The 18,832-nt window shown below is 46.1% G+C and overlaps 1 protein-coding gene across 2 annotated transcripts in view; it reads left to right on the forward strand.

Annotated features, from left to right (window-relative positions):
• The window catches only part of ripor1 (RHO family interacting cell polarization regulator 1), a 91,417-nt gene that overhangs the window by 35,162 nt on the left and 37,423 nt on the right, over positions 1-18,832 (forward strand). For both annotated transcript variants that reach the window (XM_034084900.2, XM_034084901.2), the window contains exons 8-12: positions 11,345-11,408; positions 12,293-12,336; positions 12,719-12,844; positions 13,021-13,169; positions 13,856-13,988. In XM_034084900.2, coding sequence (XP_033940791.1) covers positions 11,345-11,408; positions 12,293-12,336; positions 12,719-12,844; positions 13,021-13,169; positions 13,856-13,988 — 516 coding nt within the window. The remainder of the gene's footprint in view (positions 1-11,344; positions 11,409-12,292; positions 12,337-12,718; positions 12,845-13,020; positions 13,170-13,855; positions 13,989-18,832) is intronic.

The raw sequence follows: 18,832 nt of genomic DNA on the forward strand, positions 1-18,832 counted from the left end.
GGTGATGAAGTTCCCTTTATTATCTGAGGCTGCAGACTCATTGTGTCCTCTTTGAGCAATGTTTTGTGTCGCAGTAAGTAGCAGCACTTCGGCTATGGTTTTTATATATTCCCGATTTTCTTGAACCAGTTTCTTATGTTCTTTGTTAAGTACATTTGCCAATGTTGCATTGGATATCACAGCTCTCTGGTAGTCTTTCCATGCCATCATTGCGTGCGTGTGCCGCTCAGATTTGGCATGGATTGCAAATCCCCCCTATGTTGCCTTCTTCCAGTTTTTGAAACCTGAAGGTGAATCAAATACAGTGTCTGTGCTATTCGGAGGGCTAAAATGTCTGTAGGCGTAACAATGAGCAAGGTCTGACATTGTGGAGTACTCAAGCCAGGGGTGAATCTTGTACCAGTCAGCCTTGAAACTCCTTCTCCGGTCGCCCATCCAGGTCCTTGGAAACAATTTAGGGTGTGGTTGCATTGGTGGCTCCTCTTTGCACTTGTGGAGAAAGATGACGCAAATAAATATGTTTATTATTATTATTATTATTATAATTGAAACAGATCATCTGTGGAGAAAGATAACACAAATAAATATGTTTATTATTATTATTGAAACAGATCATTATAAATTATATATGCACATTTACCAGAGCAATGAACAACTACAAATTAGATATCTATATTAATAGATTTATGACACGAAGCTGCTTTCTCCCTGTTATATTTGGTTAAGCCAGACAACAGGCTTTGGGATAAGATAAGGGATTGCCTGGACTCAAACCATCTCGGATAAGATAAGGGATTGCCTGGACTCAAACCATCTAATAAATAAATATAGATAAGCTATGAAGAAACAGAAAAATAATTGTAATAAAGAAAGAAGTTAAATTAAATGGGAAATGGATGAATAGGTGAATTAATCAGAAAAGGAAGAGATGTGTATGTGTGTGTATATTTACATATGTGTGCATATATATTTATATATGTATCTATTTATTTATTACACCTTTTTTTTGTTTTATAATAAAAAAGAGGGGAAAAAAGAAGTATATCTATATTATGAAGCAAATCATGTATAAATACAACGCCATATGCATACATAAAATGTAACTGACACTGTAATCCCCCTACTCCCCACCCTTCATGTTATTGTCCTGTCCTATTTGTGATGTGTGTGAGCCATGTCCCTGTCCGTATGTTTTTGTCTCTGAAAATGTTTAATACAATATAAATGTTAAAAAAAAAGATGTATGACATGAGGGGAAATGAATTAGTATCACACACACTCCGACAAATCATTTGAACTGTAACTAAGATTAAACAGGCACATTTGTCTTTCAAAATCACAAACCTGATGTTCCAGTACTTGTGGATCTATCCTCTGTCTCACTCTCGATTTCATCCTCAGCCTCACTCTGTGACTCCCCATCTTTCTCTCCCTGCTCTGAACCTTCAATTTCCAGATCAGTCTCTCCTGAAAAGTCCTCCGGCTCTGTCTCTGTGGCAATCTGCACTTCCTGCTGTGTGTTACTGTCTGCCTCATCATATTTTTTTTGGGGGGCGAAAAAGGACAGAATGTCCTTTTTTCGCTTCATTTTGAAACTATAGAGCAAACACAAAGGGGGAGGACAACACTTCAGCAACGCATAATATAAATGTATAACCGCTAGATACATTTCACAACTATATAGCTAGGGTGACCAAGTGTCCCTCTTAAAATAGAACGAAATGGCGGGATACACTTTTGGTGGTGTAAAATGGAGCCTGTGACAAAGAAAATGCAGCTACAACAAAGCCTGGGAAGGTACTTATTATTGGGTAAAACCGGTGGATGGATATTCCCAGAGCGTGTTCTGGCTCGGTTCGCTGACGGCCGGCACCGCCCTTTATTATTTATTTATTTTAAACGGCATCATTTAAGGCGCTGACAGGTGACAGATGATGAAAGCAAACTGTTTGCTGTCGCTGATTACTTTGCACACTACGTTAACTAACGTTAGTCAACAACAACACTTACTGACCTAAAGTCTTACCTTGTAACAATTACACAGATACAATAGTTTAACTCACCTTCAATTATCGTGGTAGTCTCTCGAAACGTAGGTTTCAATCAGTCTTTCTTGGATGCAACAGCCTCTGATGATCCGAGATGAAAAGTGTTTGTTTTTCGCGTGCTTCAGCCGGACAGTGAAAGTGAGTGCACCGCTCTAATGGGTCCTGAGTGCACCGCTCTAATGGGTCCAACTAGAATGACGAATTACGTTAGTTCCGCCTATTCCGTCATTCAATAAATCGTGTAATAAATCATACATTTTTCATTTTTTTCACTTTTCATTTTTAGGGGGGCCACAGGGGGTGTCAGTGTTAGGGGGGCACTGCCCCCCCCCCCCCCCTAGAACCGCCCCTGCATGAGAGAGTTACCGGAGCACCAAGTAGGAAGTGGAGCACACAGGAGACAACCGTTTCATTGCAGACTGTAATGTTTATGTTGGGAAATGGCAGTGCATACATTATTTTTGATATATATTTCGAACTCGGACTTCATGAAATCGCTACAGCACCAGGAGGCAGCGGGACGTGTAACTCCGCCATACCTCATTCACACCAACGCAACTCCGGTTCAAGCTCCGTGCTCGAGCTTTTCAGGTTCAGAACCGGTTCTTCGGTTTAGCTCCGGCTCTTTTCACACTGCCCATAGTCCGACTGGTGCTGCGTCATTGCGTCATCGTTTGCGTGCCTGCTTCATAAAGCCAAACCGCGCGGAAACCCCACAGCTGACACCGACAACAACAACAACAACAACAACAATGGCCGATTGTGCTCCAGCTTCCTCTGTACCTCTTCGGAAGACCAGATTCCCAGTAGGTAGCTGGTCTCTTCAATGGACCACTGCTGCTTGTTAAGTTTCTCCATCGTTGTGTACAAACTGGATACAACGCTGGCTTTTTGTTGTTGTTCAGGAGTTGATCCCGCCCCTGCCCCCGCCTCGACGTAAGTGGTGCTTTTGCTCTGGCCGGACAATTTTTTGGTGCTTGAAACGAACCGGATTCCGGAGCTACGAGGCTGCTCCGCTGCCGTGTGAAGAGGAAAACTCGGTGCTTTTCAAGCTCAAGCTCCGAACCGGCCCTGAAACACCGTTGGTGTGAATGAGGTAAATGAGTAGTGCAGCACCAGCGCTCAAAGAGCTGTGCCTTTCGCAACGCCTTCACTGGCTTTACTTTCATTAGAACAGCTGAAGAGCGACCACAGGCTGCTTCGTTTTAACCACACACACATCGAACTGCCCGATTACTCCCCCTATTACTCGTTTTATGAAGGAGATGTCCGGTCACTAAGGCGTGTGTGTGTGTGTGTGTGTGTGTGTGTGTGTGTGTGTGTGTGTGTGTGTGTGTGTGTGTGTGTGTGTGTGTGTGTGTGTGTGTGTGTGTGTGTGTGTGTGTGTGTGTGTGTGTGTGTGTGTGTGTGTGTGTGTGTGTGTGTGTGTGTGTGTGTGTGTGTGTGTGTGTGTGTGTGTGTGTGTGTGTGTGTGTGTGTGTGTGCTATTCCGTTGTATTTGCTTTGATGCAATATTTCTTTGTGCACAGACACAGTAAGGAAAACTGGGGTTACCTACTGTAACCCAGCTTCTATGAGTAATGGCGCAGCCCTCTAAGGCTATCGCTATTGGGTTATCCCTCTGCGCCCCCGCGCAGCACTGAAACACTTGTAGTCCACGCCCTCGGGCCACCCTCGGGCCTCCTTCCGGTATAAATAGGAAGGTGGCCTGGCAATCTGCTCCCATACAATATAACTTTTCTTCAGCTATTCGTAGAGCCAGTGGGGCCCAGTGCTTAGAGGGCTGCGCCATTACTCATAGAAGCTGGGTTACAGTAGGTAACCCCAGTTCTATTTCGTATATGGCTTCGCCCTCTAAGGCTATCGCTATTGGGTTAAGGGTAGGGCTGCAACAAACGACTAATTTGATAGTCGATTAATCTATCGATTAATGAAACGATTAATCGACTATTCGGACTATTACGTCTTGCACAATCTCTCAAGTGCTCTTATTTAGCCATCAACTTTTAGATTTAGCTTGAGGTTGTTTTAGGCATGTGGAAACTAACAATGAAGACAATAAAGATGAATACTTGATTAAAAAATACATATTATTAAATTAACTTAACAAATTGTTTACAAAATGAACATGGCTTTTCATTTAAATTAAATACATAATATTTCACATAAAAAAAACAGTGTTTTAGCAAATAATAAATAATGTGATGACAGAATTGTAAACAGAATAGCTGAAACTTTAACAAACTAAATAACTCAGTTTCCTCTAATCATCAACCCATGTTTGTATAATTGAGTTAACTTCGTGTGTTGCTGCTAGCATACAGAACACCTGACGTGAAAACGTTACTCGTGGACGGGGCTACAGAGCTGCTAGAAAGACAGTCGAACCCGGTGCATTCCTCCGTCTGGATGTGGAGCACTTTTGATACATGTTTAGATACATTGATCGTGTTACCGCCCTTACATTGCTAAACTCTTATTGCACTTTTGGCAACGAGCATCGAGACGGGTAAAGTTTAACCACATCTCGGAGCGGCGTTCTCTCCGCTGTCTCCGCAGTGTGTTGCTGCATGTAGCAGCCGCGTGTGTGTAAACGGCCCCGCCCCCTCCCACACAGACCAGGGAGAGAGATCTCGTCTGATCGAAAATACATCATAGACGCATTTGTTTGTCTTTAGAAACGAGCTGGCCACACTAAGACTGCGATATAATGTTCTTGTATCAATAATACATGACATATATTTTTTAAATGTCCCCAGTACCGATAACGTTGTAGTTTAACGGCGTGTAAAACGCACGTGATGACGTCACCAACGAATCGACGACTGAATTAGTTGGCAACTAATTTGGTAATCGATTTTAATCGATTAAGTCGATTAGTTGTTGCACCCCTAGTTAAGGGCGAAGCATGATGTAGTCTGCGCCCCACTGGGTCCGCCCGGCACTAGAAGCACAGACACACCTGCTCAATAACACCCCCTGCCTCTTGTGCCATGCGTAATGGCGCATCACCGTCCCTGGAACATAGCAAACATACCTGTTTTCTTGACGGGGTGAAGGCTGGGAACAATACATACCGGCCGCTGTGAGAAAGTAGAGACGAAGGTCCCACCTTATCCTGCGATCATAAGGGGGAACAGCCGCTCTCTCGCGCCAGCCAGGTAGGAGAGCGCTCAGCTGGATCCCTGACGTCACTCACTCTGATCAGGCACTCCGTACGAAGTGTGTCAGAGGAAGGGGAACATCCCTCTCCTACGAGGGGAAAAGGCCGCTCTCTGTGTGCCGAGAGGCAGGAGAGAGGCGCTCAGCTGGATCCCTGACGTCACTCACTCCAACAGGACACCCAGTACGGGGTGCGTCAGAGAGGAAAGGGAGACCTCCCTCAAATAACATTGAATAAATGAACAGGGGGAAGACCAAGATGCAGCCGTGCAAATATCTTCCACTGACATTCCTCCGTGCAACGCCGTGGAGGAGGAAATTCCTCTGGTGGAGTGCGCATTGATGTTCTCCGGGGGCTCCACCCCAGAGGAGACATATGCCTGCGACCCAGCCTCACACTTTTAGGCAAAGGGCTGCGAGGGAGTTTCCACACGCTGCATTTCACTCCGTCTCTCATCATGAGGCGCATACACGCCCAGAGGATGAGAGGTGTGTGTATGCTGTCCACACGAGGCTCGTGAATTTATTATGACCGTGTGTAGGAGGCATATCTGGGACAGAGGAATGCCGCGAGCTCTGCAGTTTATAAACCAATAGGTTTAAAACAGCAGGCTTCTGCAGCGAATGAACCACCTCTGGAGTGTCCCCCTGTTGGAAGAGACACCGGGGGATCATCACGTGACCAGCTGACGCCAACGCCGAGCAGCTGCGTCACGGAGAGGGCTGTGTGGGTTGTGACATGCCGGAGGAGAGCTGTCAGTTTCCCCACTCGCTGCCGCGAGAGCCGCGCTCTTCTGGCTGAGTTTATCTTCTTCCAATTCATTATGAAACCCAGGCTTTGACAGATGCGATACGAGATGTACCGTCTGTAAAGCCACTTCCTCCCTGGAGCGAGCCAGCAAATAGCAGGTCGTCCAGAGGAAACCACACTCTCATCCCTCCTCTGTGTAGTGGCTCCAGCCTTCTCTACACAAAAATGGGAGGAGCCAGGAAATATCCGAACGGCAGACGATTGTCTGATCTGATATTCCCTGAAATGAGAAAACGCAGGAATTTCCTGTGTTTCGGGATGAGGGGTACGTGGAAGTATGCATCCTTCAGGTGGAAGTGTGCATCCTTCAGGTGGAAGTATGCATCCTTCAGGTGGAAGTGAACCAGTCATCTTGGTGAACACATTCCAGCCCCTGTTTGATCGTCAGCATGTGGAATACTGACAGATCGAGGATGTCTCGTTGCCCCAGTCTTTTTCGGGATTAGAAAAATAACGGGAGTGAAAACCCCTGATTTTCCTCCCTTTGAGGAACCCTGGAAATATTCTCTTTCAACAGGAGTTCCAGCGGGTCGGATTGGAGCGCAAGACATAGCTTCTGGGAGGACAGGAGTGTTTCCTGTATCCCATTGAACTGTGGGGGGGGGGGGAGAGGCGAACTGCAGGACGTATCCTCTGCTGATCAGCCTGCTCATCCATCTGTCCATCAGACCCGCGCGCTGCCACTCTGAGAAAAACTCTGAGAGCGGGCGCACGTGCTCGAGATGTGTTTTTGGTCGTCATGGTGACGAGCCACGCCAGAGCCCCTTCCGCCGCTGCCCGTGAGGCAACCCAAGGCGGGGGCCTCCACACGCTGCGTCTCACTCCGACTCTCATCATGAGGCGCGTACACGCTCAGGGGATGGATGGAGGTGTGTGCAGTGCTGCCCACATGAAGCGTTATAACGGCGTTCATGTGTTTATTAAGGCCGTGTGTACGAGGCGTATCTCGGACAGAGGAATGCTGCGAGCTCTGTAGGTTATTAACAGGGGTTAAAACCGGCAGGCGTCTGCAGCGAGCCCTGCGGTCTACTTAATCAACAGATTAGTGGCAGCCGGCTTAATTAGCGAGCTCTGCAGTTTATTAACCGATAGGTTAAAACTAGCAGAATTCTGCAGCGAGCCCTGACGCCGTGGCGCTGCCGCTGGGGCACTCAGCCTCCCGTGAGCCGAAAAGGGCTGCGAGGAGGCCTCCACACGCTACGTTTCACTCCGGCTGTCATCATGAGGCGTGTACACGCTCAGGGGATGAGTGGCGGTGTGTCCTGCCCTGTAGGCCGCCGTGGCTTTGTTGTCTGTGCGAAACAACACATGCTGATTCCGCAGCAACGGGGCAAAGTGCTGAATTACTCTCCGTACGGAGATCAATTCCAGCACATTTATGTGGAAAAACATGTGACATGCACGTTCCTCCCCACCCTGAGAGAGATGCGTCTGTGAACACCGAGGTGTGTGACGTAACTCTGCCCAGGGGAACCCCCTCTGACAGGACGTGGGGACTTTTCCAGTATGTTAAGTCTGAACCCACGGACAGAGGGATGACCACCATGCGCCTCTTCTGTCGTATGGGGTCCTACGCGGTATGACACGTCGAAGGAGAGCTGTCAGCGTTTCCACTCTCTGCCGTGAGAGTCGTGCTCTCATGCGGGCTGAGTTCAATTCCAGGTAAACCATACTCTGGGCTGGAACAGGACAGCTCTTTTCCCAGTTGATCATGAAACCCAGCTTTGACAGATGCGATATGAGTATACCGTCTGTAAAGCCGCTTCCTCCCTGGAGCGAGCCAGCAGCAGCAGGTCGTCCAGGTAAAATAGTACTCTCATCCCTCCTCTGTGTAGCGGCTGCAGCGCCGTCTCTACACACTTTGAAAAAGTACGAGGAGCCAGGGAATAGCCGAACGGCAGACGGCCTATTCCCTGGAATGAAAACCTCAGGAATTTCCTGTGTTTCGGAATGATGGCACATGGAAGTAAGTGGGTCTCATTCCCCCTGTCTTTTTCGGGATAAGAAAATAGCGGGAGTAAAACCCCTGATTTTAGTAATACCCCGTAGCTCTGCTTGGAGCGCAAGACACTGTTCTCGGATGTTAGGCATGTCACCTGTATCCCTTTGAACTGTGGGGGGGTGGAGGCGAACTGCAGGGTGTACCCTCTGCTGATCAGCCTGTGCATCCATCCGTCCATCAAACACAGGCGCTGCCACGCCGAGAAACACTCTGACAGCGGGCGCGCCTGTTCGAGATGTGTTGTGGTTGTCATGACGACGAGCCACTCCAAAGCCCTCGAGGCAACCCAAGGTGGGCCTAGAGCGAAAGGGCTGTGCGGAGGCCTCCACACACTGCGTATCACTCCGCCTCGCATCATGAGACGTGTACACGCTCAGAGGATGGATGGAGGTGTGTGCAGTAATTTCCACATGAGGCGTTAACACTGCTCTCATGGGCTTATTATGACCGTGTGTAGGAGGCGTATCTCGGACAGAAGAATGCCGCAAGGTCTGTGGTTTAATAACCGAAGAGTCATAACCATCAGGCCTCTGCAGCGACTCCTGCTGCCTACTAATCAACAGATTTGAGGCAGCTGGTGTAGTTACTGTGCTCCGCAGCTTATTAATCGATAGATTAAATAGTGCAGGCTTTTGTACCGAACCCGGCTGGCTATTAACCGACAGGTCATAGGCAGCTCCCAGGGTGGGGGATATGTGACACACATTTGTAACTGATGACTCAGACCACGTGTTAGGAAATAAACAACTTTTATTTCGATCACACTCCCCCTCAAACCGTCAAGGTCGGTTTTGTTTTTTCGGCGGCTCTCGTGGAGTAGCCGCCGAACGGGAGTACCTCACTCCCCTCTTACCCCCCCTCTCTGGTGGGGGCCCGTCGGTGCGGGACGGTGCCCTGGAGGTGCGGGTCGGTGCCCCAGCCGCCGCTGACGGACGATTCTGACGCCCCGGCTGCTGTTGCTGCTGGTGTCTGTCCGTCTGCCGCTGTGGCCGGGTTGGCTGCTGCTGCTGCCGCTGGTGTCGCTGCTGCTTCACCACTGGCTGGAGCCAGCCGACGTGCTGGCGGATGTCCTCCGCCTGCTCCGAAGCCGCCTTCATGGAATCACCATGGTCAGGAACTGGGGCCCGAACAGCCCGTCCGAGCTGATCGGAGCGTCCAGTAAGACCTTCCTGACTGGCTCTGTGACCGCTGCCTGCTGTAACCAGAGGTGATGCTGGATCTGTGTCATCCATGCCGTAATCCTCGCCTGGGACACCGCCACGGCTGCGCACAGCGTGAGCGCCGTGCTGGCCGCCTTAGCGATCTCCTCCGCCTCCTCTGGTGCCACGGTGGTGGATCGCTCGACCAACGTCACCACCGAGTTGGTCAGCAAAGCGATGTTGTTTGCCGCTACCGATGCCTGGAACGCACACTGGTGCGCCCGGTCAGCCTGGCGGGCGACATACTGGTCCTTGGGGTCGGCCAACATAGGGCGCGTCCGGTGACCAAGTTGGCCTGTCTTACCCCGAAAAATGCCGTTAAGCTCGGTTCCAGAGCGGGGGTGGTTGGGAAAACCTCATCTGTGAAACCCTCCACCTTGGTGAAGGGGACAAGGGAGGCTACCGGAGCCCTCAAGCTCCTCGGGTTCGCCGCTGAACCTTCCTGATACCGCCTAATGGCAGGGAAGCGCCAGATCGGATCACTCCTGCCCGTCTGCACCCGGGAAAACACGCCCGCAATGTCATCCAGAGCCACCCTCTCCCGTCCTCGGGGAACGGGGAGGCCTCTACATGCTGCTGCCTTGCCGATTATTTCCGGCAGCTCCAGCATGATGCCTCCCAATGCCGGTAGCGCCGTGGCCACGGAGAAGGGGAACACGTGCTCGACCGCCACCTCTGACTCTCGCTCCGACCCCGTCTCCCCCGTCCGGGGAAGAGGGGGAAGGGGAGAGCCGCATGGCGAGCCCTGGAGGGAGGCGGGGAAGGAGTCCGACTCCCCACTCGCCTCCAGAAACAGGCTGTCCTGGATGGGCACCTGTCCACCCCAGTCGTCCTCCTCACCCGCAGCAGCTAGGGCGTCCGCCCTTCGCTTCCTGTCGGATGAAGGAAGACGCACACAATGAGGACATGCGACCTGCTGGCTGAGAGCCACGTCCGCGTGCTCTGGCCCCAGACAGGCTGCGCATATCGGATGCAAATCATAGCTCATAATGTAGCCTGTATTGCACGAAGGGCACATACGGACACACTCTTTATTGCTCATGCTGTTGCTTTCCTGTGCTTCAGTACTGCTGGTTGCTGAAGAAAAGAGGGAGCAGATTGCCGGGCCACCTTCCTATTTATACCGGAAGGAGGCCCGAGGGTGGGGCCCACCTAGCAGGTGGGCGTGGACTACAAGTGTTTCAGTGCTGCGCGGGGGCGCAGAGGGATAACCCAATAGCGATAGCCTTAGAGGGCGAAGCCATATACGAAATAGAACAATGAGACAGTGTCATCTGGGAGCACCTTAGACAGACCATGGAGAAATGCTGTGACCCGGCTGAAGGGGAGCCAGGGCAGGAGGCTTAACATGTAAAATATCCTGTTATCACTTTAGAGCCCTTTTAGAATGTATAGGGTTATAATTTCAGCGCCCCACTCTCCATTGCTGTTTATGTTGAAAATAAAACTAAACTTTTTATAACCATAATATTTTAACTGATTTAAATGCGAAAACTGGGGTTATTCATCAGAATTTCGTATGACTTGACTTGTGACTTGCTTGACTCTCACCACAGTGACTTGTGACTTGCTTGACTCTCACCACAGTGACTTGGGACTTGCTTGACTCTCACCACAGTGACTTGGGACTTGCTTGATACTTGTAGCTCAAGACTTGAGACTTGCTCATGACTTGCACATGTAGGACTTACTCCCGCCTCTGCTAAATACCCAACATGTCTGAAACTTCTATGTGTCATAAAAACGGCGGTTGCCAACAAGTGACTAATTCAGCATACTTTAGCAACGTTAGCTGCCTTTAGCTTAGCAGTGTTGACATGAAGTCAAACGCGGTTTGTTTATAGCCTAACTAGCTTTTTACTTCTGGAGATTGTATTCACGCTTAAACAATTATAAAATAGGTGTTATTATCCTGTTTATTTTCTGAACTATTTGAAATTGAATTGAAAAGACCCATTGTATTTCGTTGAGGGAGCCACCGTTAAATAAAATAATCACTGCACCACCAACTAGTAAAGGAATACATTAAAGTATAAAAAAAAGCTCAACTAATGTGGATCATTTATAAACTCTGCTCTGTAATTCATTTCTGTTTGGTCAAATGAATATGTTCTCTCCGTAGAACATGTGCTTGTTGGAGAACGACTTGGAGAACCATCTGGGGGAGTTCCACATTAAGATGAAAGGTGAGAATGAAACCATCTGTGCTTTCTTCCAACCTTAATCTCATCCTCCGTGTTTTCTTCCCTCCTTTATCCATCCTCTTCTTGAACTACTGACTCTTTACCTTGACGTACCCGTGCCTCAACAAATATCACTCACCTCTGGAGAAAGAGTTCACCCCCCACAACACACTGCTGATGAGAGGCTGGCGTAATACAAAACAAATGTTTTGATGGAACTATTTGTTCATGAATTATTGACAAGCCGTCTAATCTCCACATTTGGCATGCAGCATCTTTGGACTCACATTTTTGGGAAAAAGATTATGGTTACACCGAATCATTTCGCTGTTATAGTTGAGTTGCAGCTACTCTGTAAAATTGAAAAGTGAACAAACGCTCAGATCATCAATCTGTTATTTTGTCTTTTCTGTAACAATATTAAAATACATAAAGAGGAACCTATTCGACACTACAGCTGAAACATGTATGATTTTTTTAGCAGTTGTTCTGCGATAACTGAAGAAGCATGGGTGCCATAGGGAGAACTAATTCAGCAGCTTCTAAATACTTACATGACATTGCATTTAGCTGACGCTTTTATCCAAAGCGACTTACAATAAGTGCATTCGACCAGGAAGACACAACCTTGAAGAAAACAGAATCATAAAGTACATCAGGTTTCATAGAGCCAAGTATTTCAAGTGCTACTCAACTGGCTATAGATAAGCCAGTCCTTTATTAGTATATAAGTGCTCTGTTAGCAGTTCTTTGTTAGTAATTCTATTGCTCGAGGTGGAGTCGAAAGAGATGAGTTTTCAGTCTGCGCCGGAAGGTGTGTAAGCTTTCTGCTGTCCTTTAGTTCAAACTTCCTAAAGGATTTGCATCTCTTTCTGTCTGTCTTTCAGGGCTGGCTGGATTCGCTAGATTATGTGCCGGAGACCAGTATGAGGTTAGTCTGTCTGTCTGGCTGTCTAATTATAAGTGACCATGATCACATGCAATATTGCCAAAGTACTGTATGCTGAAAACACTATATACGATACAGTGAAATATATTTTTACGGAAAAAAGGACAAAGAGGAAAACAGAGTGCGTGCGTATGATTCATTTTGAGAACATAAAATGTAATATAGTTTTAAATATTGGGAACACACTATTTTAAAAATACATGTATATGTTGTCGTTTTGTCAGTTTGAGGGAGTATCTCTCTCTGTCTTATCTAGCACCTAATGTATGTACATTCATAGTGAACGTTCAATGAAAATATTAAATCAATCAATTAAAACATCCTCAAAAGTAAAAAAATGGTGTGTGTGTGTGTGTGTTCTCAGATCTTTATGAGGTACGGTCGGCAGCGGTGGAAGCTCCGAGGCAGGATCGAGCTGAACAGCAGACAGGTGTGGGACAGCGAGGACATGGTGTTCCTGCCGCTCGTCAGCGACTTCCTCTCTGTGAAGGTCAGTCAAGTCCAATAGTTTAATGTGGGACTTCTGGTCTGTTCCTGGTTCTGTTAATGACGTTGTGTTATTTTTTTACCGGTGAGTCAGTCCTATCTTTCACTTTCTGTCTTGCTTTAATTTCTCTGACGCCAACAGTGTATGATTGACATGGCTATATGTCTGTGGTCTCCTAGGTGACAGAGCTGAAGAGCTTAGCCAATCACGTGGTTGTAGGAAGTGTTTCCTGCGAGACAAAGGACCTGTTTGCTGCACTCCCCCAGACAGTTGCCGTGGATATTAATGATCTTGGGACTATTAAGCTGAGCCTGGAAGTCACCTGGAAGTGAGTTTTCCTAAACATGCTGCTGTAAACTGAATATTATAATGAACTTAACGAGTACTCTACTTTTTGTCCAAGAGTTATTTATTAAATAAACATAGTGATGCATAATTGAGTCATACAACTCGGAGATGACATAGCAGTTTAGCCTTGTAGCCCACACATTTTTTTCAATACATTTGTTCAAATGTCTTACAAAAGGCGTGTGGTAACAACACCCTTAGAGGCTTATTTGTCTCATACAAATAAACAAACAAACAAGGGGCTAAATGCGACTGCTAAATGCTAAATGTCATCATGTCAAACATGAGCTGCCTTTAGCTTAGCGGTGGTTACATGAACTTATGCAACAGTGATGTAGTTAGCTCATAGCCTTACCTTACCCTTTTACTTCGGGCAATAGCATTTAGGTTTCAACTGATGTAAAATGTGTTATAGTGTGTGTATATATATATATATGGAGATAATCCTGTTGAACAAAACATGTAAGTATCCCAAACATATTTTTGACAGATCTTATTTTTTACAAAAATCCAATGGAAAAATCCCATTGTTTTTTCGTCATGCCATGCTAACGTCCATGTTGGCCAACAAAAAGACATCCTCGCTGCACCACTCTATTGCTTAATATAATATGAAATGTTATGTTGTGATTCCCCTTCCTCACTTATTTGTTCCCGCTCTTTCAGTCCATTTGATAAAGATGACATGGCGTCAGTGGCCAGCACCGTCACCAAAGCTCCCACCATCAGTAAGAGACTCTCCACCATCTTCAACCAGAGCCCGCCGGACACGCCCTCTCTACGAGAACAAGCCTTCTATGTAAGCCCTTCTCTATTCTGGTGGCCTCTCTTTGAACCTTCTTCTTTCCACAGTAACATTTTAACTATGCTTATTAGATAGTGACTCTGGAGTATAAGCTTAAAGTTGCTGGTATTTTGTGTGATATTCACTGTTTTTGTATTTAGTCATTGAATGCAAGAGGGGCAGACAACTGAGGGATGATCATAGACTCTTCATTTAGTATGTTTCTGGCCTTTTAGCCGAGTGTTTGTAGATTTCATATAAATTCTGAATCAGAATTCATTTTATTGCCAAGTAGGTTTGCATGTATCACACAGTGAGAGGAATTTAACTACAGGAATCATTGTTAAATAAAGAAGAGCAAAAATAGAACCATTACAACATTTTTAATTTAAATTTAAATTGCAAAGAAGAAAAGTTTATAAGAAATATACAAATAAGTAAGTACAATAACCATACAACAATTAACCCTTAAACCTTGAATTAACAAACAAAACAAGACACAACCGAGGGTAACACAACAAAGAGGCAGCCACCTGGGATCGTCCTAGGAAACTTCATTGAAATTCCAAGCAAAAAAGGATTTAGATTAATTACATGTCTGGAATTGGCTGAAAAGGGAACCGTTGAAATATCATGGTTTAGAATGAAAGTGTAACTGCTGCTGCCCTCTGTCCTCCTGCTATGGACCCACAGTCTCTGCCCCGCAGTCTGAGCCGGCGGCAGCACTGGCCGCTGATGGACATCTTCAGAGACACTCTTAGCCACAGCTGTCCTTGTAATGACAGCTCACCTACAGGACCAAGTGCAGTAAGTCCTGATCATTGGAACCCCCCAACCATGTAGGAGCCACTGGTGTAGTGACTAGAGACAGTGGTGTAGAACATTAGAAACCTGTAACAGTAGTCTCCATGTGTTGAATGTAGCTTCGTGGAGCCATGCGGTATGTTTGCACAGTTTCCAAACAGCTGATTTCACTGAGTGTCAGCTTCCATTTGAGAGCAGGAGTTAGAGCAGTGGTTCTCAAACTTTTTCTGTCAGGCCCCCCCTTTGGAGAAAAAAAAAAGTTGGGCCCCCCAACACAAATAGTCAGGCTCAGTGGCGGCGCCAGATATTTATTTTGGGGTGCTGTGGTGTAGCTTGACGTTTCATAGAGGGTGCTCAAACATTTAGGGTTTCCCATTAATGTACCGGGCGCGACAGTGAAATGTTCTACTGCAACAATCCCCATATGCAAATACACAGTGTGACTGTTACAATGAAGGCTCGAGGCATATAGGTGTAAGCAGGGGTAGAGTGCTATTTTTATAGGTGGTGTGTGGACCTCACATAGGGGGGTCCAGGGGCATGCTCCCCCGGGAAGATTAGTTTTTTAAATATTGAAGTTAAATGCATCAATCTGGTGCACTTTGAGAGCAAAATGAAGAGATCTATGGATACCTCTCTCAACACCTATGAAACAGAACTGTAAACAGATTTACTTTTTCTTTATGGATATTTTACAAATCACCCTTTTAAACTTTATTCTTGTTTTACTGTCATATAGTATTTCATAACTGTTTTTATTTATTCTCTTGTTTTTTTATAACTATAATGATCATATAAACGTGTGCCTCGGAAATAACTGTTTACATTAATGGTGACCAAAACGTTTGAGACCCACTGAGATAACTTAGACTAAAGTTAACTATCTAAACACTCAAGAGTCCTTTAGCTCACTGAGCCTCTCAGTCTGACAGGACTGACTCTCCTCCAGCTTGTTGTGGAAAAAACTCCTTATATCCGTTAGCGTAGCTCGCTAGCACCAGAAGCAACAACAACTACGATTTCCGGTACCGGTGCGCTCTCTCTCTCGCGCACGCACACAACATGGCTCGTTGCGCACGCACACAACATGGCTCGTTACACACACACACACACACACACACACACACACACACACACACAACACACCACACACACACACACACACACACACACACACACACACACACACACACACACACACACACACACACACACACACACACACACACACACACACACACACACACACACACACACGAGCTTTAATGAATGCCTTTAGGTCATTTAGAACCTCCCAACACAACTAGACCATACATTAGGCCCCCCTGGTATGAACTCGTAATGAGGAACCTTTAAGAATCGTGAGCCTATAATTCTGTATATTTAACAAGTTCAGATTCTACTCATCTTCAGCTTCATTGAGAGTGTGGGAGAAAAAAAAAACTCCCTCTGGAGGGAACACAGGCATTTTAGCCTTTGCAGACCATTTACGTGCACTAAAACCTATATAACACACTACAGGAAAGGGTAAACTCTAAAAAGCTATATATTTATTTATATAGTACCTACAAGTTCCTATATATAGGAACTTGGAACGACCAGTAGCGACACATCTGAGTATCTTAGGTTGTAGAAGGGACATAGAACAGTAAGAGGTCTGACAAATAACTCGGGGAGAGGCCTAGTTACAGGGCTTTGTAACTAATAAAAAAATCCTAAGATTTGCAGCTACTTGCAGCAGGTCTCCCTTGAAAAAGAGATCGATGATCTCAATGGGATTCACCTGATTAAATAAAGGTTTGAAATTAAATTGGTTCTAAAAGCAACAGGTTGCCGGTGTGAGGAAGCCAGAATCTCTGTGATGTCGTCATATTTCCTAGTCTGAGTTAAAATCCTAACAGCAGAGTGTTGGACCGGCTGGAGGTGGAGATGAAATTATGGATTACAGTTTAGAAAATATGACTGCAATACTGGGTTTTGGACAGAGAACCAAGACTGTTTGTTATGTTGGTGACTGAACTATCATCTTGCCATGTAATCATTATTTCTGTCCTATCAGCATTAAGCTGCAGGAAATGTTCCACTTGCGGATGTCCTGAAGGCAGTTTAGCAGGATGACAGTGTTCTGAAGGTTATTGTGAGTTATAACACTGTAAAACCTGCAAGACTGCAAATAATATAGAGAAACATATTGTGGCAGTAGTTGTGAAGGATAGATAATGTTGATAATAAACTGTACTCTCCTAGTTACTGCTGAGATCTGAGAAACAGTCAGATAACAGGATTGTCACAATAAAAAAATAAAAATGTATTTGATCATTGTGAAATGTGTTTGCGTTAAACAATCCAACGTGCATTTAGTTTGAAGAACGCTTAGGCCTTGTGACAACAATAGGATAATGACTGATGAACAGCACAACACCATGGGGAAAATGTCGTAGTTTTTCTGGATTGGTGCGGGTCACACTTATTGTTTCATACGTTGTTGAATTTCTGTTTCTGCATTTGGTTTGAATTATACACTTCTGCCATCCATTGACTTTGACTTTATACTCAATACTGATGACTGAAAAATAATCCTTACATTCCCAATAGAGCAGCTTTAAAACAGGTCCATTCATTTAGCACGTTGCTCTGTTTATATTCAGTTCAGTGTCATTTCATTTCATTTCAAACCTTTATTTAGACAGATAGGTCCCTTGAGATCATGGATCTCTTTTACAAGGGAGACCTGCATCAATTTAGTTCCACAAAGGGTGATTTACACTTTCTGAAACTCACACACACTTGGGAGTGTGTCCACTCAGCTTGTTTGCATATCAGTTCTCTGTTGGTTGTTCTTGTTCAGGGTACTCAGTTTTCTACAAAATGTGGTCAGTGGAGCAGAGTAGACAGGACAAAGCAGAGTGGAAACTGAACCGAAGATAATTAATGAGTGTGTATTTGCCAGATTTTTTAATCTGAAACACCCTCCAATTAAATCAACACATCAGTTGATCGCTGTTTACAGCATGTGAAGTGTGACTGATCAGCAAAGTGGAAGAACCCAGAGTGATACTCAGTGAGAATGATCAGGGGGGGGCAGACAGTGTGTGAGATGTGTGAAGCAGTTTGTTCTGTGATCAGTGAATCAGTCTGCTGAAGCTCATAGCCTCGATCCAGGGTGGAAGAGAGGCTTTTTCGTCAAGTAGTCTCCCGGATTTTTAATAATGGAAAACATTACATTGCATTTAGCTGACGCTTTTATCCAAAGCGACTTACAATAAGTACATTCGACCAGGAAGACACAACCTTGAAGAAAACAGAATCATATAAGTACATCAGGTTTCATAGAGCCAAGTATTTCAAGTGCTACTCAACTGGCTATAGATAAGCCAGTCCTTTATTAGTATATAAGTGCTCTGTTAGCAGTTCTTTGTTAGTAATTCTATCGCTCGAAGTGGAGTCGAAAGAGATGAGTTTTCAGTCTGCGCCGGAAAGTGTGTAAGCTTTCTGCCGCCCTGATGTCAATGGGGAGCTCATTCCACCATTTTGGAGCCAGGATAGCAAACCTACGTGTTTTTGCTGATGGGAACTTGGGTCCCCCTCGCAGCGAGGGTGCAGCGAGTCGTTTGGCTGATGCAGAGCGTAGAGCACGCGCTGGGGTGTACAGTGTCTTGAAGTGAATTCTAGCAGTTACCGGAAGCCAGTGGAGGGAGCGGAGGAGCGGCGTGGTGTGGGAAAATTTAGGAAGGTTGAAGACCAGACGAGCTGCTGCATTCTGGATGAGCTGCAGAGGTCGGATGGCACATGCAGGTAGACCAGCCAGGAGGGAGTTGCAGTAGTCTAGGCGTGAGGTGACGAAAGCCTGGACCAGAAGCTGGGTCGCTTTCTGGGTCAGCTGGGGACGTCTTCCTGATGTTGTAGAGCGTGTATCTGCAGCAGCGGGTTGTTGCAGCGATGTTTGCAGTGAAGGACAGGTTGTTATCTAGGATCACACCCAGATTCCTTGCAGTCTGAGTCGGGGAAACAACAGAGGTGCCGATGTTGATAGTCAGGTCAAGAGTGGGACAATC

The sequence above is a fragment of the Pseudochaenichthys georgianus genome, chromosome 6 (assembly GCF_902827115.2).
Source record: "Pseudochaenichthys georgianus chromosome 6, fPseGeo1.2, whole genome shotgun sequence".
In the NCBI taxonomy this organism is placed as follows: Eukaryota; Metazoa; Chordata; class Actinopteri; order Perciformes; family Channichthyidae; genus Pseudochaenichthys; species Pseudochaenichthys georgianus.